General features: G+C 40.3%; 1 protein-coding gene across 1 annotated transcript; it reads right to left on the reverse strand.

The window, feature by feature from the left end:
- Positions 1-743: 743 nt before the first annotated feature.
- On the reverse strand, positions 744-23705 carry UBE2D3 (ubiquitin conjugating enzyme E2 D3). Its single transcript, XM_071555936.1, has 7 exons — positions 23292-23705; positions 8876-8939; positions 8759-8790; positions 6205-6282; positions 5267-5372; positions 3830-3923; positions 744-2232 (listed from the first exon to the last, which is right to left on the reverse strand). The coding sequence occupies exons 1-7, from the start codon at positions 23313-23315 to the stop codon at positions 2187-2189; spliced, it is 444 nt and encodes a 147-aa protein (XP_071412037.1). The 5' UTR covers positions 23316-23705; the 3' UTR covers positions 744-2186.
- Positions 23706-23814: the final 109 nt, after the last annotated feature.

The raw sequence follows: 23814 nt of genomic DNA on the forward strand, positions 1-23814 counted from the left end.
CCTCCATCATCCACACCTTGAGTTTTTTAAAGCCTAGAGCCTTACATCTCACAAAACACCTTTCAAGTTGATCCTCTAAGTGATTTCAGTGGCTATAACTACAAGACAAAGAAATAAATATCAAATTAACACAGTTAAAAAATAAAAAGAGCAGCATATTTGTAAGCTTAGAAACATAAACTTTTACCTCAATCACAATGCTACTGGCAGTTGCATTCCCATTTTCCAGCAATAAGGTGTAAGCAAAAATCTCTGGTTACCAAAAATACTGCATGAATGCAACTTCATAAACAAATTTCAGAACGTCTTCAGTAAGGCATCTGCTGCTAAAGAGAGCTCAAGTTTCTAAATTTCAAGCCAGTTAAACTTGAAAGTTCACTTTTATAGCTTAGAACCAGAACAAACCATGTCCGAACTACATATTCAAATTTTTATAAAAATTAAGGTTTAACATTTATTTTACATCTAGCTTTCCACATCCATGTGGGGACAAGGAATCAATGTACATAACTATAAGCAGTGCAAAAGTGGTGCCAGTGAGAAGTCACAGATGCACAATAAAGTGATAGTACAAGACTAGAGAAAATGAAGCTATGGATATTAAGAATGGAGACCAAAAAAATTAAACAAGGAAAAATATGAAGGAAGAGGGCAGGAAAGAGGAGAGTCGGATGTTTAATAATGCCCTTGTTGTTGCAAAGATAAACTAATGGCACAAGACAATGTTTCTTGTAGAACAAAAATCCAATAGCAATGAGTTTATTCACGTTTAGTCACCTGACATGAAGAAAGTGTCTGTTGCATTAAAATAGTCATCAATGTAAATGGCAGCATGGCTGAACAAGTCCTTTTCAATGGTAACGAACATCCATAGTAAAGTCACTTCAACACAGCCTCATGACAATTCCCACATCAAAACAGTACTTTATTTTATAATTTTTTTGCCTCATCATTATTCCCACATTAAGATCTTTCAGTTGTCAAGTGTACAAGGTGAAGAAAAAAGTTCTCAGTCAGCAAACAGAGGTGCATCAGGAAGTATCTCCACGATACACCACTTCAGATCTGCTGGGTCCCAAGTCCATCCGAGAACGCTGGGCTCCCAGCACCAAGTGTAGCACACTACTACGGCTACACTGCTATGTTAGCTTATTAATTCTGCATACACCAGGCCGAGCAATGTGTCAACCTGCAACAGACTGAGCATTATAACTGAAAATGGCAAAAGAGTCACTCTATTGAACTTTACATCATTACTGGATGTTAAACAATGAGGCAAATGCCAACAGTATATACAAAAACCAGCTTTGCTTTTACAAAAGATTTTGTTTCCCATATTGATTAATCCAGGCAGCTAACTCATTGGTTTATGCAACTTTATTGAAGAAAATAAATCAAATACTAGTAGAGCTATTAGTTGATCACTCATCCATTGACAACTTGCATCATTTATTCAGTGCTATATTAAACAGTGTTTGGAAGACAGATTAACTAATAGCTCCAAGCCTCCTAACAAAATTTAAATGAATTACAAAAATGTTCTTAAACCCTATTTTGGAGTACAAGGGATGTTTGACTTCCAATTTCCATTCTCTGTAAAACAAGAACTGGTCATTCCTTTATTGACATGCATAAGATACATCACATTTTCTGTTCTGCTGATGCTATAGATTCAGTACCAATTCTCCAGACACCCCAGTTATGAGCAAAAGTAAATAATAAAACCTCAGTTCTCTAACACTGGAAGGTTTGGAACAAGATGGATGTTGCTACAGCAATGTTACTTCTTTAATGGGAGAAAACTGAACATCCATCTCCCCTCCCCCCTTCAGGTGGTATCTTCAGTATCTGTTAGAGCAGTGAGGAATGTTTGTTTTTAATCTCATAACCAAGTTAGAATGAAGACATTGGCCACATAATACACATGCTCCATTAAAAAAAAATTCTGAATCTTGGGCAATTGTTCTTGTGTAACTACTTTACAGATTCTAAAAGCAGTTATTGTCCAAAGCTGGAAGAACTAAAGTCTTCTCAGATGAGCATGTGCATGAATGGAAGGAGGTAAACAAAAAAATAAAAAAGATGAGGTCTGATAGGGGAGCAGCCGGATAAGAAAATCAAAAAAGGAACAGTAATTTAAAGTTTATTCCAGCTATAATGCAGGTTATTCTGACTTTAAGGTAGCATCACATGGCATACTTCTGAGTCCATTCCCGAGATATTCTGTTGTACCTGCAAATGAAAACACAATTAATGTCAGTGTGAAAATTACAATATCCTAAACAGTTTATGATTAAGTGTAACTTTATGCTGATCTCACTATTCTCTTTACACTACCAGAAATCTCTTTCTGTACTGAAATATATACCTGAACTCAAAAATCTGAGTAATTCCCTCCCTGAACAAATTAGGATATTCTCTAATTTATAAGAAAAACTTGAAATTCAAGACAAGCAAATTTGCCAGAAGTCTGTTGTGAGAAAAGGGGAAAGAATAAAGACTATCTGGGTTGGGAGAAGCAAGGGGATTATTTTGTTTAAATATTCCCCTTACGTAAAGATTACAGTGTATCACATGCCATAAGTAAAGATTATTTGGTTAATAATATCATTGGATTCAGAACATCAAATCTCCCATTTTAAAGGAAAACGACACTAAACATTTCTTCAAACTTAACATGCTCTTTCCACATGAATATACTGCTTAAACCATTTTTTAAAGAACATTGAAAGACTATTTAAAAAGTACTTCCACAGGAACCAAACTGACAATTAGTTAACACTTAACTCCATGCTTGTCAGTAAGAAGTTAATTTTCAACTATACAAGCAGAACATAATCCCCATGTATTTTCCTACTTTATATAAGGTGGAAGGCAGACAATGCCATAAAAAAAAAAAGTTGACATTTGATTTGCCTAAATTCACCAATGTCTATGATGAGGCCTCGCTACAGGGCATCACTTTGAACCAAATTCTGACAAAAAATCTGCGTAAATACTTACCGGGACAAACTGACAAGCTGGCTCAGAACTTGGTAATTATTTCATACTAATTCTTCTTTTGGGGCCATGCAAGAGCGGTAGTTGTGAGAAACAGTGACTAGCCAATATATTACACACTAACCACAGATCAAGCTGTTAAATTTCCAGGTTCAGTAACTGGTACATCCATTATCTGTTAGTTAATCCAGTGCTTAGAGCATGCAGCACCCAAGTGCTGACAAATTTCCATTTTGTTAAATGCACTGTAATGTGCAGATATTCTTACCCTACAGCATAGCGTATTTCTCTGTCCACTCTCTTGCTAACCTATTGTACCTAATTGGACAAATGTATTTAGCATTAATATATATATGAAAAAACCAAAGTCTACTTCATATAACTCTATCTGTGCAAAATGTTTAAAGTACCTAAGGAAAAGAAAGTTGTTGCAACACAGCTAGCAAAAAAAGTTCTGTAGCCTGTTTTCAAGGGGAGCACCAAAATTACAGGCCAAGTTGCTGCCAAATGAAAGCACCAAAACAACAAAGCCATCTTTTTTCATTATGAAGATCTAACTACATTTATGCATGATAAGCAAAAAATGGGCAATACATGCTGTAAAGTACTTCCACACATGAGAAAAAGATAGTCTCCTTTACCCACAACTTCAAAGATGCTCAGCTCCTTTGTTTTTAAATGATGCACTACCAAGAACAGTCACTTCTCTCACACACAGGTCATCTCCATCTCAGGTTTTCACAAAAGGCTCACTGAACACAACTGCTGTCTGACAATGCACCCTTACAAAGTCTGTTAAAATACTAGTCTTGTGCAACTCTGTACTTACTTGTCTCTGTCTGTTTTATAGATACGTGCAATCTCTGGCACTAGTGGGTCATCTGGATTTGGATCACATAACAGTGAACAAATGGATAGAAGAACTGTAAAAAAAAAAATCATTCTCAATAGCGAAACAGGAGCAACAATCTCAAACAATGGAACACAGACCTTTACATGGGCACAATGCTGGCAAAGGGGAGAACCTAAAAAGTATTTTCCTGATAAACAGCCAAATAAATTTGTAACTCGCTCTAAGTAAAAAGCCCAGAATAAATTAAAAGTTTGTAAGAACTATTTGTTTCCCATTTCCCAATACTTAGAGCTGTCAGTAAGCACACGAAAACAGCACTGTTGTCCCCTGCACTATGACGTAACAGCAGCCAACAAAAGCACATTATGTACTCTGATGACCAGCATAACCATGGTTTGCATCATCAAAACCAGAAAATCTTAAAATTTAGATTTTTTTGTTTCTAAATCAGACTGACTTCTTTATCTCTTGTATATAAGGTAACTTTACAACCAGATAATACCCTGGTCTGCACTGATAAAACTACATATATGTTGTAATAAAAAAAAAAAGAGTGACACTCTTCCAGGCAACTGCCAAGACTTATCTTCTACTCTCAAGGCAGCTTTAAAGGAAAAGAGTGAAGCATTAAAATGTAGGGAATTCACATTCAAATCACAAACTGACTGCTTGGACAGACAGGAATTGCAAGTTTTATGGACAAAAGGGCACTTTGATGGAACTTTTAAAGCCACAGAGACTAGTGGGCTTTGAGGCAGAACAATTTGACCATCATGAAAATATTTGAGAATTATCTGTTATTAACTACAGTAAAATGAGGAGAGCTAAAAATCTTCTATTGCGACACAACATCAATTTATCCTGAAGTAGGATCAGTAAGCTTAGTTCATGAAGTAATGTAATACAATGCCAGTGCTCAGTGGCAGAAAGCAACATACATCAGTAACAGTTTTATTCATCTACCACAGATATGCCAATATAACTCTGCATATAATTCTAGACAGAATCAAAATATACGCACATTTCATCACTAAAAACTGAATCTAAATTAATCTTTAATTTAGTATGCACGTGTGTATCTACACAAACAGCTCCAAACAAGCAGTTTCTCAGCCTTAGCTCAAATACAACACCACAGGTGCCCAAATGCTGGCAGATTCCTCTGGGACCATGCTAGCAAACTCTGCTAGGAATACTGAAGTGAGTGGCCAGACAAGGCCTTAAACAGTCATGCAGCAGAAGGTGTTAGAAAAAACAAATATCCATTAAAAATACAGTCAGGCACCATCACACTGGCAAAACACAGGCTTGAATGAGTAAGGGAAAACAAAGAGATGGGTAAGGACACAAGACAATCAAAGCTAAAAGCACAGTATTCAACACAAGCTGGAAACATTTCTCCTCACAGGTTACCTTTAGAAATAGTTAAAGCAGGAGACCACTGTGATCTGAGAATATCAAGACAAATGCTGCCATTACTGTTAATATTTGGATGATAGATTCTTGTTGTAAATGCAACCTGCAACAAAAAAACACAAGACAAAGAGTATGTTTTGGTCTATGATGACAATGACTGCATCCTTTCTTCTCAGTCAAGCTCTTAGTCAATTCAATTTACTCTAAAAGCAAAGGATTAAGCAGTTATACTGCATCAAGTTCAGTGAAATGCACCCAAGCCACAGTCTCAGTCTGCCCTTACGAGGGACTATTTCAAACAGAGAGGGCAAGTGTGAGGCTATGCTTTAATTGCAGCTGCCTCCACGATTTGGAGACACTCAAGAGAAATGCTTGAAACCACAGTAACACTGCTGCCACAGAGCTAAGGAACCTCAAACATTGCAGTCACTCCAAGGGTGCAGCTTCATATTGACTGCAAATTGGAAGACAAACAGTGGCTGATAAAGCTACCAAAAAAAGAACATATTTTGCAATTACTGTCAAATTCTAACAGATAACCTGTTCACTGATTTTAGGCACTCAGCAAGTTAATCCCTACCCAGAGTGTCACATTCCTACAGACCAATCCAAACAGCTACACTAATACTTGACAGACTCCTCAGCAAGAATTCTATTATAGTAACACAATGCTAATGAGTTTTCCTATCAATTCAGAAAAACAAAAATGAACACAAATATCATTCCAAGACATTCAGAATTCACACACATGGATTTGCTCATAAAGTATATGCACTCTTGTGGTAGTCAGAATGGGACCCAGCCATCTAATATACCATAAAAATGTGTGAAAAAGTGAGAACTTGACAGTATTACAATACAGAGGCTGACAATTTCTGTCCTGTACTCAGTTCTTTACAAAGGACTAACTTCACAAATGAGAAGGCAATACCTACCTTAGGTGGTTTGAATGGGTAGTCTGTAGGAAAGTGAATTGTCAAGAAGAATACACCACCCTGATATGGACTGTCGTTCTGTCAAAGCAAACAAATAATTCTCCTGTTATCATCTTTGGGAATAAATATCACTGACGATCTTGTTCTTAAATAAATAAAAGGAGAGGAAACTTATTTAAACAACTGAAATGTTTAATTCACCAATACAAGAGAGTTACAATTAAAATTCAATTACTACTTCCTAAGATAAGTGATGCAGAACACACATACAGGTCACTTTCCATGTGGATGCTTCCAAGCTAATTCTTCGTAAAAACCAACTTCTCTGACAGTCCACTCAGGATTACTTGGCAAAATCACTCCAATGCCTCTGAGATAGTTCCAAAAAGTAATGTTATCATCAGATTCAAAATCCTCCAGTTCTGTGTTTAATTTGTTATGACCACCCAGGTTTGGTTTAGAGTGGCCATGGACTCCCATTTCCTCCTAAGTTCAGTCCTTAGCTTAGGCACTGCTCAGCCCTTCGGAAAACCTATGAATGCACAGCTAACTTCTTGTTCCTTAGAAAAAAAGACCCCAACAAAAAACCCCAAAAACCCTACCAACATGACACAAAAATAATAAAGATTCAAGTGAATTCTTCCTCCCTTTCTGTGTTAGAAAGTCACTGTAGTTCAGCATGGAAGGGTATTTTACATTTCCTAGGCCCAAGGAAACAATTATGGGGATAATTCATTTGGGTGTCAACTATTAGCAGTAAAGCAACATGTAAAGCAAAAAGATAAAAGCAGAGAAAAAAATGGAGCAACTAAACAGGGATTGCATAAGTTACTAGTTACAAGAAGAAAGAAGCAAAAATGTTTTTACTCAAAACTACAACTAAATTTCTGAAATAGAGCTAATGATTTCATCATTTAACCTGAAGACTACTATGCTTTTAATACTGGATTCAGGGGTAGGGAAAACAAATTTGAGACATACACAGTACACTTCTGCATTATTTGTAAATTCAATTTCCTATTAATAGCAAAAACATTTTACCAATGTAAAGGAAATAACTACATCTTACTTACTTAAGTACCAGAAAATTAAAATCTGCAACCCAAGAGATTCAAACCCTTATCCAATCTCTGATGAAAACCTAGTGATCAAGATACACCCTCTTGGATTTGGTCAACAAATACCATGTGAGGCCTTGAGGAGCCAAAACCCCCACCCTTTTACTGCACATATTCTGGGGATACATTTTAGCAAGCATAGAAACTGCTTTGAGACTGTGTTAAACCACTGCAAGCTCTCTTACACTTATCTAAGAAAATCACAGACTGTACAATATCCAGTTGCAGAGGTCGAAGACCAGATGATTGGCTCTACAATCCTTGTCTGTTATTAAAGGCAATGCCCGAGGAGCACCAAAGCTACTAACAGCACACTTCTGTGAGGATTCTGCCCAATCTGGAAACAGGAACACAGACCTTCTGACACCACAAAAACCACATGGGAAAAAAGGAGCTGTACAGTATTAAACCAGAACAGGAAACTAAAAATAATAATTTCAATCCAACCAATGTTTAATACCTCATGACCCTGCAGACACCAGACACACAGATTCATCATACTCAGTATGGCAAGACACTCTTTGCCATTTAAGCATGAATAGAGATATTGAATTTTATCTCTTTGAGGTACCTAATTACAATCAATGAGGACCAGGTACTTTGGGATGAAGAGACATTCTTCCATTCAGGTGAACCTCTAATAAGGACATTTTCCATAGAGATCTCCTAATAACACATTTGTAGCTACACATAAAGTCAGGGCCACTCAGCACTACTGATATTTAATTCCTACTCTGCAGCCTCACCAGAAACATCACATTGTGGCTGCAGATCTACTGGAATCCACTATTTGTCTTTGCAAGTTACACAAGGTTTTGTTTTTTCAATACAGATAACCAACCGTGGGAACTCCAGATGTCAAGTGTTTCCAGGTTATGTTTTCATTAAAGGCAAACATTTTGCTTCCTTAATGAGGAAAAAAATCACATTCAGGTTTCAGATGCTTACTGAACATTTAACGTAGACTTTTTTTCTCCACTCATAACCAAACCCTCACATTTCAGTTATTTTTATCCCTCCTATTCTTTCAAGTATTCAAAATCTGAGCCTCTAACACCAAACCAAATAAGGACTCCCTGCTTTAAGATACACAAACATCCCAACTAATTCCTGACATTAGGACCAGCTCTTAGTAAAAAGTCCATACTAGATTCAAACTTTGGGAAAAGTTGAATGCAAACAAAGTCTCCAGATACTAAGTGATAATATCTAACATTGCCCTAGAGATCATCTCAGCTGAAATACACGCCCCCATAAAACAATGCAACAACAAAGTAACTGATTTTTTTTCCTCTTTTTCTGTTACTGTAAGGAGGACCTTGAGAGCTACAGCTTGATAATGGAGTTAAAAAAAAAAGTAAATCAAAAGCACCCCAGTTTTCTTCTCAATAAGAACTACTCACTTAATATTACATCACAAGAATTAGAATACTTACAGGTCCCATAATTGTGGCTTGCCAATGAAACACTACAAAAGAAAAACTCCGCATTATTATCTATGCATGATATGCTTCGAGTTAGCAGAGCAAAACACAGAACTGAAAGTTACTTACTGTCATCTCCAACAGGACCTGCTGAACACTGTGCTGGAGGATCACGGGCTAAGTCACTGAGTTCCTTTAGGAAAAAAAATAAAAAAAATACTGTTCAGAGAAGAAACACTAATGAACAGAATAATTTCCACTTCATGTCTAGCAAAAACCTTTAACAGTTTTCCCATATACAAACACAGGAGAATGTGCAATTAACAACTATTAGAACCACTACTTCAGTATAAGAAAATGTCTTTATGAAAGACAAGGAGCACTAAAACCAGCTATGAAGGTCAAACAGCTATAATGACTGTGCTTTTCCAAATACATGTCACTACTATTATAAAGACACTCCTGCTGAAGACAGAACAGGACACAAAGCCTGAAGTGAGCAAAGTTTAACTACTTTCTGACCACGATTTCCAAAAACTCAGTCTTAGCTAGAGAGGCCTGAAGTAGAAGAAGAGAAAGGTATCGATAGGTCTTCATGAAACAGAAAACACCATGTAAGTAACATCTGACATTAAAACTCAGAACAGAAAGAGAAACATCCACTGAAACTCAGTTTCACTTTATCCACTACCTCCAGCAGGGATCTGTCTTGGCTAGATTTAAAAAACAGGAAAATTCAAGAGGCTGACAAATGCTGGAATCAGGAAAAATACCTGTATTTTTTTATTTTAAAGTTGACACTTAAGACAATTATGCCTTTAAAATTCAAAATAACTGAGCAGCAGAAACAGTTCCCTCCCGCCCCCATTCCATAGGGAATGCAAACAAACTTCAGGTGGAGGATTCCCTACGTAGTAACAATCCTGCTGTGATGAATCTGAGAAGCTCTGCATTTATTTGTTTTAATACTCTACAGATCATTTGTTTGGACAGTGTCTTTTAAAATTAAATTTACACTTTCAGTTGAAGTGTGTAACAGCTACCTTCACGCTTCCCTGTACTCCTTTGAATCTAAAAAAAAAGGCTTTCATGAGCCTCTATAAATCTGCACTTGTCAAGGTATCCAGAAGTCACAGGAAAAGGTAAATCCTTCAGCCCCTCTTCTACATATTAGCGGTACCACATCAGGTTTTTTCTGCAAGCCATTAAAACAAGAACTTTGTCAGAGATTTAAGAAATCCAGGCATACCTATTGCTCTGAAAATACATGCAGTGTATGTGGACTGGACAGCTAACTCTTCCTGGGAAGACCCTAATGAACATCCTTAAGTTCTGCAAATTCTGGACTTTATAAAAATTTACTAAGTATAAGCCAACACCAAATGGAGAAAAAATAAACTTATGTTCCCTGTAATTCAAACACCTTGTTCTTTGTTAAGATGATCACTCCTGCAAACACAAAAAGAGTAACATCGCTTTGACATGTGGTAGCCCATACATTAAAAAAGAAACAAACAAAAAAACACCAATAAAAAAATCTTGAAACAACAAAAACACTCCACCCAAACCACACATGACTCCCCTTCCCCCAAAACACCAAGAAAATCTAGTCCCAGATTTCCCCTCCCCACATGTGTCAATTCTGACGAACTTTCCAAGTAACAACATTTCAGTTTTGCACTGGAATCACTGTCTGAAATTGTATCGGTTTTGATAAGCAGTGGCACAATGCAGCCAATATTACAGCTCATTTCACTGCTGCTGTTCTTTAGAAGCGTGGGCAACAGCTCTTTCCGGATCATCACAGCAAATCTACTGAGAATGCATTTCTCTACACTCTCCAGTTACTGCTGGGGGTCCCTGCAACGGACTTATTTCTGCCATGAAATATCACTCGTAAGGTCCATATGGAAAAGGAGCGTCAGACAGAAAGTTGTTTGGTTTTTTTTTTTAATTTTCAGGGTGGGTTTTTTGCCATTTAACAAATACAGAGGGTTTTGTTAGTTGACCTTCTTTCTATTTTCCAGTTCTAAGAAAAATCTGAGAGGAAAAAAGACATCATGTCCCTTAAAGTCAGCTGGAGCAATGAAATAAGCAGAAAGACCCAAATATTATTTTAATGTAGTTGTATAGTTATTACTGGATTATTTGATTTAAAAGTGGAAGGACATTTAGATCTTGGTGTTTGTTGTTTTTAAACTATCACAAGGACTAAGAACTATGAAAAGGCTCTTCATTAAGTTTATCCAAATTATAAAATGGAGTAGCACAAAGATGAGAATGCAAAAAGCTCAGCATAAAGTGGACTGTCAGAGGTCTGTGCATTAGACTAGAGAGCTCTTCAAAAGGTTGTGTCTTCAGAGAAACAAGAATTCAGTACACAAGATAAAAATAGCTATTTTAACACAGTAGGAAAATTAAAATATGTCAGTCATTCAATTAGGAAAAGTAAAGATGAGTAGGACTGCAAATGTAAGACACATATTAATTTTATTAAGTTCCGGTGAAAAGTTTGTGCAAAACTCCCCTTTAGTAACACTAAAAATAATTCAAAAGCTGAAACAAATGAGTTTTGATATTCCAGACTCCAGTCATTTCAAAATATATGTCTACAGAGAGTTACTCCCTTTAACTACTTGAACTGTTCCGGATAACAAACAAGCAGTGACCTTCATTAACAAAAGGACTGAAGTTTTGTCTGGCCCAAAACGCTCCAGTAAAAAACACCCAAATTGTGCTAATCAAAGCAGTTCGAGATAAGATAATTTTAGGAACACATGATACACCCACCTACCATTGCACTCACAGGGCAAGTAATTCACCCACTAAATTTGGAAATGAAACAAGGCTGAGGGGGCACACTCTTGTATTTGCTTCTCCTGGGGACTATGGTCAGAAGTGTAGCCTGTGGCAGAGCTGTTTGCTCCAGCAGAGTGCAAAAGGCTGTGGAAGAACTGGGTAAACACAAAGCCAACCGTGGTTCACAGTAACACCAGACCTACTTCACCTCCCTGATAAGTGAGCGACACTTCACATCTACACAAAGAGGGGAGGCTTTTTGCAACAAGGGAGCGGAAAGTTCTCTCTGAGTAACTTTAAAAAGCACCTCCTTCTAAAACCTACAACCCTGCGAATTCAACAGGCAAACTGGAATAACTGGAAACTAAACAAGCAGAGGCACGTGGGCTGTGATATCTGGAGTGCAGCTGAAGCATTTTGTTCAAGGAAAAGGAGGAGTTTGGTTTTTTTCTTCAAGCTTCCCACTCAGCAGTATAAATACAAACCTACTTTCCTTCTCAGCTTAGCAATCAAGACCAACGATTCTATACGAAAATATATTTAATCTGGAAAATATAACTGACATAAAAACTAAAGTTCATCATTTTCATGAGCTGACTTAAAAAACTAATTTTTAAGAAATCAGTTCTTAACCGTTATCCTGCTTTTACGCATTTCTTAACAAGAAGGTAAAGCCCACATTATGTTTAATTTTACAAAGCAGAGTTTAACTAGTATTTTAGAAATAAAAATGTTCCCAAGCATTGTTCTGTAGAATTTCTACATATAAGAGCTTTCTGCTTTCTCATATTCCTCCTACTGTCCTACCTACTTCTCCAACTTTGCTTCCTTTTGTGAACATGTAGTGCTTTCCCTTCATCAAGAGGTATTAAGCTACACCTCAAACCTTCTGAACAATCCCCAAAGTAGAACCCGCATCTTGCTCGAGTCAGTCACTACAGTTTTTCACTTTGCAGGTGGCTTAAAGAAATAAAAATTAAAAAAAAATCCCAAGAAGCAAATGTGAAAGACTTTACCTAGGAACAATAAGCCAAATTTGGTTTGGTGTGACGTGCTGTGCACCCATCGGAAAGGATTAGTCTCGAATTACAACCGTGACCAGCAGTCTCTGTCACTGCCAGAGGTTTCCGGTATAGCTCCAGCACGTCACCATTTCTGTGTCCCAGTTTCCAAATATAAAGTTGCAATAGTTCCTACCTCTCTGCAAGGATGATTAGTCACTCAGCATTTTACAGATTTAAACACTGTTAAGAGTAAGCATCAATGCTACTGTTGCAGGACAACAGCAATGTAACACAGACAAGGAGGAATACGGGTACTTCTAACAGTTTTGGGAAACAGAGGTAAGAACTAGGAATACAGCGACAGCCCCGCCACTGCCAACAGCCAATCTGCTTTAACATAAATTCAGCCCCACTGTCTCCTGCCAGTTTCACATTCAGTTTCCAGCAAGATGCAATTTCACTGGTGAACAGCCCCATTCTTAATCTCCTCTCTTTCACTACACATTCATCAGAAAGCAAACAAAAACCTAAACTAGTACTTTCAGAAAAAATGCTTATAAAAGCCAACTAATCTGCTTGGTTTGCAGAAATATAATATATAATAAAGAAAATACGGCTTATGCTTTAAGTGATGAGTCAAAACATTGACATGTGAGTACGAATGCAGGACTATGACTCTATTATAAACCACAAGTGTCTTTCTTTTTTTGTCAAAATAACTGCTAAAAAAAACCTCAAACAAATTCCCTTTGCTACCTATTTAAAAGATTACAGAAGCCATTTAAAGAATGAAGAAAATTTGAAGAATAACCAGGGATATCTCATCCAAATATCTGGGGGCAAGACAGAAGTTTTCAGGTGTCAGCAAATTCTGTAAGAAACTACAGCCAGGTGCCTACCAAGCTGCCCTCCTGCCATGTATCAAATAAAGCAGCATCTGTGCCAGCTTCTTTTCTTCCCATTTGTCAGAATTCATGCTCTCTGTGACACTACTGCTACACCTTTCTAGTTTAAGCTAGAATAGCCAGACCTTATTTTAAAAGGTAATAGCAGCTGACGTAAATGCAAAGTGGCAGAAGATCACTCCCACCAGTGACTGAAGACTGTCCTTCCCAGGCTTAAACTCAGTTACATTTAACACTGGCTTGTAGAGATTTAATATTGGTTTGTAACACAACTAGTTGTAAAATTCATATATTGCCACTTTCTGGTTTGTAGTCAAGAAAGCACACTGAAAAAAATGGAGTTAACTTGCTTTAAGTGTCCAGACAGTAACTTGTTCTACATTGGAGGGCCATGAAAGGTGATACACAGTCAAATGAGAAATTCAAATGAACAAACAAACAACACCAAACCAAAACAAACACACACAACAAGAACACTCAGGCCAATCAAAATATCAAAATTTATTAACTTGACTGCTTGTCTAACGTTGTGCCAAACAGGCCATTTCAAATTCTAAGCATCCAAAAATTCATCACTACATTAGTCTTACTCAATAGCTCACAGCTGAAAACAGCTTTAAAAAAGAAGGAAGGATTGGAAGCAGCTATAAAGGGAGGGGAAGAACATTTAAGCCTGTTTGAAGATTAAGGAGTGTCAAGCAGCAAAGAACTACTGCCTCATCCCACACACCTGCATTTGAAACGTTCGTTTCGGCATGGAAATTAATTACCCCTGGAAGCAGAAAATAACAGTCTGAAAGGACACTGAATGTGGATTTCTAAGCTGAGTAAGAAAGCAATGGCTTAACGCACATCACAAAACAAATGTTACCAGCAGAGAATTATCAGTTGCAAACAAGCTGGCCTTTTGGCTAACAAAAAATAGATAAAACCAATGTGAAATGACAGTGCCTGATACAGAAAGATGTAGGTTCCTGTCATTTGAAAAAAGGCATTAGAGCCACTATGCAGAGAAAACAAATGAAGGGCAGTTACTGAAAACAGTGAGGATCAAGGAGCACATAAAGGTTTTTACAAAACCCCAAACATGACCAGGAATGTAACAGTTGTGATTCTTCCTATTTTGATTATTCTGCTTCTATTCACAATTCCCCTTTCAGCCCTGAGTACTGTATTTCTCAGGCTACACTCCACATATTGTTTGTACAATGTCCAGTAACAATGGTATAATAAATGATAAGCACAGAAATATTAGTTTTTTAAGCCTTGCACTCAAGGAAGGAAATGCCAGACTGCTGTGTAACTGTAATTAAGTCACTTTGTATACTTGGGACTGAGATACAAACTACTCAGGTGACTTGCCTACCAACTTTTCAGAAGAACCTACTTTTCAGTACACAAGCCCTTTGTGAATGAGAGTATTGTCTACAGCTCTTCTCATCTGTTCTGGAAGGTGGAAGGTGTACAATGCAGGTAATGGTTGTCGTCAAATTTCAGAGTTACTGCAACTAAAACGGCTCTCTGTTTATTCCAATGTTTTGCACAGTAGCTGGGCAGATCCAACTGGAAAAGGAGCTGAGTTACAGACTTTGCTTTCCTATCACTCACTAAAGGCATTCAGAACAAACTTAGAGAAAAGGTGGCACCTACACACCTATAGTTGTGCTTTGAATTCAAAGGTATGGTTTGTTTCCCTCCAAAGTAATCAAAACCACAGCATCTGCCTAACTCAAGATGAAGAAAATCTGACTGCTTTATATACAGAAATTCTGAGGTATGTAACAGTTACCATACGCTGAAAACAGAGCTTATGAAGACACTCCTATGCTCAGTGTAGAATAAGGGCTGTGTGCGCTGACTAAAATACATTGAAGGGAAAAGTGTGAAGTCAAACACTGGTTAACTATCCGGTCACTCAATGATAGTTGGCTATTTTCAGTCTGACATCTCCAAGCTTTTGAATATTGGACCTTAACATACTTAACATACTTTTTACTTGCGAGCTTTTTCCTGCAAGAACCACCCTGATCTTTGGCTCTGTAACCCAGGACTACAATGCAGCCCTCAGAGAAGAGGGTCACCAGTGCAGACAGGCCACAAAAGAAGCAGCAAGATGCACCCAGCTACATGAAACAGAACGACTGGGAAGTGAAGGGCCAATCTAGACAAATGTAAACTGATGCAGTTGGAAAGAAGTTAATATTCAAAGTAAGGCACTCTGACCTAACAGCTACCACTCAGAAACAGGATTTTGGCATTGTGCTAGACAATTTCACATAAATGCTGGCCGAGTACTTGTCAGATGCAGGGGTTTGGCAGTATTTCCCAAGAGCCCCTCACCATGCTGCCCTGCAGCTTGCTGAGGGCACAGTAACACACGGCAGAACCTTGGCCACTAACATCTGACACAGCAAACAGAAGCTGCATCTGCAGGTGCCCTGCCCTGGACTCAGCTGTGACAGGAGTGTCCCAGAGTTTGGCAAGACTATACTTTGGAGACTGGCAGCATACTGGACATGGCTTTGTAGAAATGACAAGTGGCCTCAATGGGGCACATAAAACTCAGTAGGTCGGCACTTTCTGAATAAAGGAAAAAAGAATTTTCCATGTTCTAAAAGAAATGTATAGAAAGGAGGATGGTGTAAACAAAGTTACCAAAATAATATTCTAACAAGTAACCCCATGTCTGTAATCCACACTGAGAAGTCACTGTTTAGAAGTAATTTGACATATTATTCTGAAATTTAATTATTTAACCTAATGAACTCTGAAAATCAGCTCTCCTTTTAAAAAGTTGTTTTGACTTTTACCAGTCCATGTTTTGTATGAATCCAACAATGAATGTGAAAGCTACTGCAAGATACCACAGGAGTATATTCTATGAACACAGCTATGTGGGAATGATTAGACCAGCTAAGCTACAGTTTACAACTACCCTATCGTAGCTATTTGTGTGACTACCCTTCAGAACTGTCCTGTGTTTTGAACAGCTAACTCATAGAGATGCAAAGCTAAGGGGCTGTCTATAGGATCAGGTATATCACACATAAAATCAGCTCACACCAAGACAACAGTGTAAAAAAGTAACCAAATACTGAAACAAAATACAAAACCGTTTCTGGTGTGCAGCTGCTTTTCCAGTTGAGTTCCACCTCAGCTACTTAGAGAATATTGATGTACAGAAGGGTCCTAAAGTTTAAAAACAAAACCAAAACCAAACTTGAGAAAAAGTTAAAAAAAAGTTTAAGAAAAAAGTTTAAAAGTATCTTTATCAACAGACTGCATCCTGACTCAGGGGAATGGAACTGGGGCATTGCTCAGCTGGCAAACTGTCATTTGGAAGATCCCTCTGTATTATTCAAGGCAGGAAGAAATTAAAACTAAGCCTAAAAGGAAAAACAAAGTTTGCATTTCTCTGATTCAAGAGAATTTTCTGGCATTATTACTCAAAAGGCCAACAAATGTTAGGAAATGCTGCATTAGAGCAGGGCACTTGTGTGTATTAGAAACTTAGAAGAGCTCACAGAGGTGAGGCGCACCTGGCCAACCTAACTCCAGGTTACAGAGAAAGCTCACTATGGAGTAACTGAGCACTTAATACCATCCTCATGCCTTCCCAACAGGAAGACCTAATGCACTTCAGCATCTGCACTCAGTTCAGCTTCCAACTCTGGTGTCCAGATGCTCATGGAAAGGATTAAACATTGGTCACCTCCTTTTTTTACTGGGCTGTAAGATTTGCCAAGCAGTCTGCAATCCTCCCATCCTGCTTTAAAGCCAGAATAAAAACACATCAGAATTACAGTGGAAAAAAACCACAGATCTTGAAGATGTCTAGCATATCACATCTGTCAAATGGATGAGGTTCAGAACAAAGCCTTCCTTCACACAAAAATTAGATACTGAAGTTTACAGTCGGTAAGAAGGCCCTGAACAATGTTTACACAAAATTTTAAAAATCCCCCCTACCAGTCCTAAATCCTGCAATGCTCTATTTGGCTCATTTTTCCACTATTAAACCTTGTCTACATCCAAGTGTTTTACAAAGAGTAGGCAAAGGGCTACTGATTTCTTTTTCGTGCAAGGCTTCACCAACACAACTGCTGCATTTAATGGATCATATCAGTCCTCCATAAAAAGCCCAGTGAAGAGAACATGGGGATTTTTTAAAAAAAAAAATCTCCTGCATTTTCCATTTAGAGTTTGAGGCATTAAATTTAGATTCCAGAAGTTTATAAAACTGTTCAGCATGTGCAACTCACAGTTTAAGACTCTACTCTGATAAAACCAACTTGACAAAAAGCAACCACATCTAAAAATGCACTCCTGGCTGCAGCAATATATGCATTCACACCACTGCTTTCATTTCTTACCCTAATTTTTTTTCTGCATATTATACCATCAGGTTACTACATCAAATCAATCATAGGAGAAAATGCATGCCTCTAATTCAGCCTTTCCAATGTAAGCTATAGCATCTTAGCCTAAAACCATCAACAAAAGTCAGCTTATACTGAGAGATCAGACCTAATGCTGAGGTGCAGACTGCAAGTTCCCATCTGCCAGCTTTGATGCACAGGGGAGGGACCTACACAAGAACACAGGGTAGAGAGGTAAAGTGGCAAAACCTTCATATTTGCAACAGAAAGATTTATCAGAGATGACATAACAATGCCCTAATCTGCATTACACAAAAGCTCAACCCTTTGCCACTCCTCCTTACCAGCTGTCACTTGCCATCTCAGAGAAGGTTAAGAACCTCCATCCTCTCTCAGGACAGTTCAACCCAGTGGCTGCAGAGAGCACATCTGCAGGTAGGGGATAACCCCCGGCTGAAGGAGGCCTCCCCAAGGAACAGAGATGCCTTTGGCAAGAGGCACTTTGCTGCTCACAGCTGATTACATCCTTCCCCGCTCCTTCACACATTAACACCTGAGCACAGGAAAGGCCTCAGAGCTGGTTACAGGCTGGCAGGCCGTTGAAGGGAGCTGGTTCTGCGGAGCTCCACATCAGCTCTTCTGCAGGAGAAACTAACACAAGGGAAAACAGCAAAAGCACTGGCTAATTTTCAAAACCAGATCTCTAAAAGCTGGAATGATCACAAAGATGATAAAGGCTGGACAACTTTTTTACTCTGTATACATTATCCCACCTAAATCCTTAATATACTGGAGAACTCTTTAAAGTATGCAAGAAGTACCCATCTAATGGAATATTGATCTCTGATGTTTAAATTACCTAAGTGATATAACAATGTCCATTCTCTTCCACTCCAATGCACACATTTAAAGATCTGTGCTGACTGGGAACTTGTTTCACAAGTACCATGTCAAATTAACAGGAGACATCTTTTAACTTATTGCAGTCCAAACTTTCTAGGTAAGGAAGTATCAATATTCCTCTCATAAAAAAATGACCAGTTCTTAAAACACATGCAATACGTTAATAATAAATGCTGGACTCCAATACAAAGCACCAAACCTATCCATATAAGAAATGTTATTTTCATTTTAATGACATTGGTTTCACAATATAACTGTCACTTCTGACTATTTGGATAAGCTAAATCTTAAACAAAATTTAAGAGATGACAGCTTTCATCTGATGCTAAATAATTTTATTCTGACTTTTAAAAAACACTTAAGTTCTTAAATACTAGTGATTCCCAAACTCTGTTACTGCAATATCATGATATAAAAATCAACCACTGTCTTCTGTGTCAATCTGACCCTTCAACCACTGAGCAAAATAGTTGCCCTGAATTAACTAACTGAGGCAGGGCTTAGTCTAGCCCTGGATACTCACAATAGTTAAGGGGCAGTAACTACAGTAAAAAGGGGAATTCAAAACATAAAGAGAGCATTCACAAAGGTTTAAAGCATTTCAACTAAGCTTACATCAACTAAATTTCATTAGCTAATTAATCTTAACTTTCTGAGGCCCTAAACACACAAATCCAGGCTTACTTTTACATATTCATTCAAAGCTTGAGTTCAATCACATAACTTCCAACTTATTTAACCATTTTGAAAAAGCACAGCAAACTAAATCCAAGACTGCCTGCACAAGTGTTGTGGGTTTCATCCAGAGAAGAAATCTTAATTCCAAACAGCTTTATATAGCTAATTTTTCTTTAAAATTTCATACCAAGTTGAAAAGAAAAACTGTAGCAGTTTAAAAAGAAAGCAATAAGCAGGCTTTGTAGCTCTTCAGCTTCACCACCTTTGTTTAAACTAATGCAGGTTTCCATGCAGTCCTCAATGATGCACATTGCATCCAACCTCTGAAAACATTGTGGATCTCTCCCGGGTTCGCAGCATTTCTTACTATAAGCATCTGGAGAAGAGCAGTTAAAGTTGCGATTAATTATACATCTAGGAATAGCGCTGGAAGCTACAGCCTTAAGGAAAACAGTTATTCAGTCTTCACCACTGTCAATGGGAGCCTTCTATCTGTACTTAAGTAGCAATAAATGGTTTTGCCCCTTCAGCGGTTTGCTTCCAACATGCCAACTCCACTTAAAATTTTCTAATAAATTATTCCAACATAATGATGCTGGCTTGTGCTATGCTTAATCAAATAGCCATAAAACACAGCAGGCACAAGTTTTCTCAAGGATTTCACAGACAAGACATTTCATGCATACATTTTCTGTATTAATTCTATTTTTAGCCTATCAAGATCACCACTTAGGCCACTTATATTACCTCGCATTAATGGATGTGTACAGCAGTGGTAAATGGATGTATATTAATGACGTAACAAACCCAAGTTTCCTCAATTCCACGCATTCCTGATTCCCTACTCTTACATACATGCTTCCCTACTACCAGATCATCATCACTCCAAGCGGAAGTGCCAACATGCTGCGACAATTACAGGATGTGTGTTTAGCAGGTGTCATTGACACATCAGATCAAGACAATGTGCCACTGCATGTACCAAGCATTTAGATACAAATTCATAAATCAACATGAATTTCTTGACAATTTAGGGAAAACAAATTTGGGGAAGAATTTCATTCTCAGAAAAGCAAACACTTAAGACGTAGGTTCACATTATTCCATGGTAAAAGAACTTGCTTGTTTTGAGGAAACAACTGCCACTCTTGTGCAAAGTGAGCCATATCAATGAAAGTAGAGTTTTGCCAACTGAATGCAGGCTCCCCTCAGAGCAGATGGCACAGATGTCACGATGAGCTCCAGCATAACAATAACCTTCCTGGGAATGGCTCTGTACCTATCAACTACTTCAGTTTGGAGAGCGCTTTATAAAGGCTGTTCCAGAAGTGGATAATCCAACACACAGCACATAAATATTCATATGCCTTCATTTTCAAGTCAAAAGCAGAATTTGTCAGTTATGTCTTAAGTAGAAGCTGTTGTATCCTGAATGTGTAACAGACTTCAGATTAAACGTATACACACTAACAGAATCTGAAAGTCTGGTTTACTCAATATAATAAGGAATGTTACTTTCCCTGATATGTCAAGTCCACAAAGAGGGAGTCAGCCAAATAGACTGAAAATACCTTCACTAGTGCATTTGGGATGTCATCTGCTGCAGGAGACAATGAATTCCAGTCCTGACAAGTAATACCACAAGACAAACTAAATCAGCTATGTGTGATTACAAGGTTTTGAGGTCCTGGTCGCTCTTTAGCCTGTTCTCATCTACTGCCAACAACATACTCCAAGGAAGCAGAGAGTTCCAAGGTCTGATGTGTAACCTTACAACAGGATGACAGCAGATCCCAGCTTACCAGGAGCAGAGTGTCATTCTCTCTGGCTTTGCCAGTTGACAAGATTAAAATTATACCCACAGCCATTTTGTTACAAAATTGGCCCTCCTATTTTTTGACTTCGGCCTCAATTCAGTACTTGAAAAAAAGCAACTTGCAAACAATGGTTTCAGTCTAGCAAAACACCCCTTTCCAGGTTGGCAAGTACAAATTCTGTGTGAATTTGGAAGTGATCTTGTAGCATGGCATGATGCAGTTCATCAAAAATAGCATCTTCCAAAATGAAACAAACAAAAAACCCACAAAAAAAACAAACCCCCTCAAAACTCGAACAAAAGTGATAAAGGCCAAAAGAAAAAAACCCTAACCCAACCACCTACCCAATTCTGAACTCTTGCACTGGCTAAAATAAGAATCTTGCTACTACACTGCACCATGGAGTTACAAGGACCAATACAGGACAAGAGACTGCACACAACAGGCCAAAACCTTTAAGTCAAAACGATGACTTACTGGTTCAAGAGTCATGCTGAATCGTTTCCAGATTCTGACCACCAGATTACTACTTAAGTGGGGATTTGTCTTGGTTTACATTTGACAATAAATTCCTACCTGCAGCTCCTGAACGTGTTTCATAAGCATGAGCTGATGACAAAGCATACTAGGGAGTATCCTAGCTGTGTTTCAACTCAAGTGATATCATCCACTAATACAGGGAAACGATTTCTGATGGCAGATTCAAAAGGAATTGTTTTGAAATTCTTCTCAGAGCATAGCCGTAATGCAAAGACAATCTACTCTGCTTGCTATTCAGAATGGATTTAAAATTTTCGAGGACAACAGAACTATCCATTCACTAAAAATAATTATAAAACCTCTTATTTTGACTAAAATATGCCCACAAGCACTGCGTTTAATTACAGCGAGACTGAAGTCGGCACAAAGTTTATACACTGTCTACAAAGGTGTTTTGTACACCGAGTTCACTTCACCGGTTTCAGGACACACTGACTTTCTGCCATCTTGGCAGGCTACGAGATTACCAAGAAACTCCTCTGAGCTCTCGAAACACGTAAGTGCTCCACGTAGCTCGCGTAGGAAGGAGCACAGACCAACAACGACTTCCCGGTAACGCCGCTGCGCTCCCATCGCGTTTTGCCATTACATCGCAGCAATTCTGAAACATGCCCAGAAAAGCTAAAGCTACCCAAGCGCAACCTCACGGCGGGAGCCTTCTTACCCTGGGAGAAGTCTAATAAAAAACAACCAAACCTAACAACAACAACAAAAAAAACCAACAAACTTTCATCACCACCTCGGCATTTTTTCCGAGTTAGGCGCCGCGAAGTTGCTCCACCCGGCTTCGATTGTGCAACTGGGGGCGGCGGCGCGCAGCGCGCTCCCGCGGGGCGCGCTCCCGGCCGGGCTGGGGGTCCCCCGGCCGGGCGGGGGGTCCCGGGCGGCGGAAAGGGGCGGCCGCGGGGCGAGGGTGGCCCCGCGGCGGCCGCTCCGTGTGTCCGTGCCGCGTTACTGCGGAACGCCAGGGATCCCGGAAAGGGCCCGGGCCAGGCAGACCCGCCGCCATCTTACGATGCGGGAGAGAAGTTGCACAGCCGAGGGGTGAGCCCGGCCGAGGGGCCGCTTCTGCCCCGGGCCGCGCCGCCATCGCGCCCAAAGCCCACGACACACACGGCCTGGCGCCATCCGGGCCGGCGGAGGGGCAGCGGCGGCGATAGCGGGCCGGCTCCGCGCTGCGCTGACATCCCAGCGGCCTCGGGAGCTGCCGCTTCCCCCGGCGGCCCCGGCTCCCCGACCCCCGGCCTCGGGAGTGGGCCGAGCTGCCAGGCCCAGGCCGCGGAGAGCCGCCGAGCCGCCCCGCCGGAAGGAGCCGCCGCTCCCGGCCTGCCGCCTCCGCCCTGCCCCAGCCCCGCGGCCGTGCCCGTCTCCTCCCGGGGCGGGGGGGGGGGGGGGGGGGAGGGAGATGGGGGAAGGGAAAAAACCCAGCCAAAAAATAACAATAAAAAAAAGGGCGAAGCGGGGCAGGGGGAGGAGAGGGGCACGGGGCCGGCGGAGGAGGAGCCGCGGCGTCCGCTCACCTTGTTGATGCGTTTCAGCGCCATTGTGTGTGTGCGAGTGCCGGGCCCGTCTGCGCGCCGCGGTGACTCCGCGCTCCGCTCGGGGGGCCGGGAGGGAGGAGGAGGAGGAAGAGGAGAAGGAGGAGGGAGAGGAAGGCGGAGAGGAGGGAGGGGGCAGCCGCGCTTCTCCTTCCTCCGGAAACAGCCGGGGGGGCGCCCGCCCGACCGGCCGCCCGGAGTCCTGCCTGCCTGCGGGCAGCGGGGCCGTCAGGCTGCCGCGGGAGCGCTCCGCCCGCCGCCGCCCGTCACTGCTGGGAGGGGGTGCGAGGTGCGGGAGAACCGAGAGGCGCCGCCCGCCCGGGAGAGAGAGAGAGAGAGAGACACAGCGGGCAAGAGAGCCCCGCGCTGCCGCCGCCGCCTCCGCTGGCCAGGCCCGGACGCCGCGGGGGGGCGGGAGGCGGGACCGGGCTCACGGCCAACAGCTCAAGGGCGGGGCCACGACGGGGGCGGGGCCGGGGCGGGGCGACCCCGCCGGGAGGGCGGG

The sequence above is a fragment of the Pithys albifrons genome, chromosome 5 (genome assembly GCF_047495875.1).
Source record: "Pithys albifrons albifrons isolate INPA30051 chromosome 5, PitAlb_v1, whole genome shotgun sequence".
NCBI classification, from domain to species: domain Eukaryota; kingdom Metazoa; phylum Chordata; class Aves; order Passeriformes; family Thamnophilidae; genus Pithys; species Pithys albifrons.

Coding starts and splice junctions, on each gene's coding strand:
- UBE2D3 (XM_071555936.1), bottom strand. CDS start 23,315: ATGGCGCTGAAACGCATCAACAAG. Junction 8,940..23,291: donor CGCTGAAACGCATCAACAAG/GTGAGCGGACGC, acceptor TTTTTCCTAAAG/GAACTCAGTGACTTAGCCCG. Junction 5,373..6,204: donor ACCCATTCAAACCACCTAAG/GTAGGTATTGCC, acceptor TTTTTGTTGCAG/GTTGCATTTACAACAAGAAT.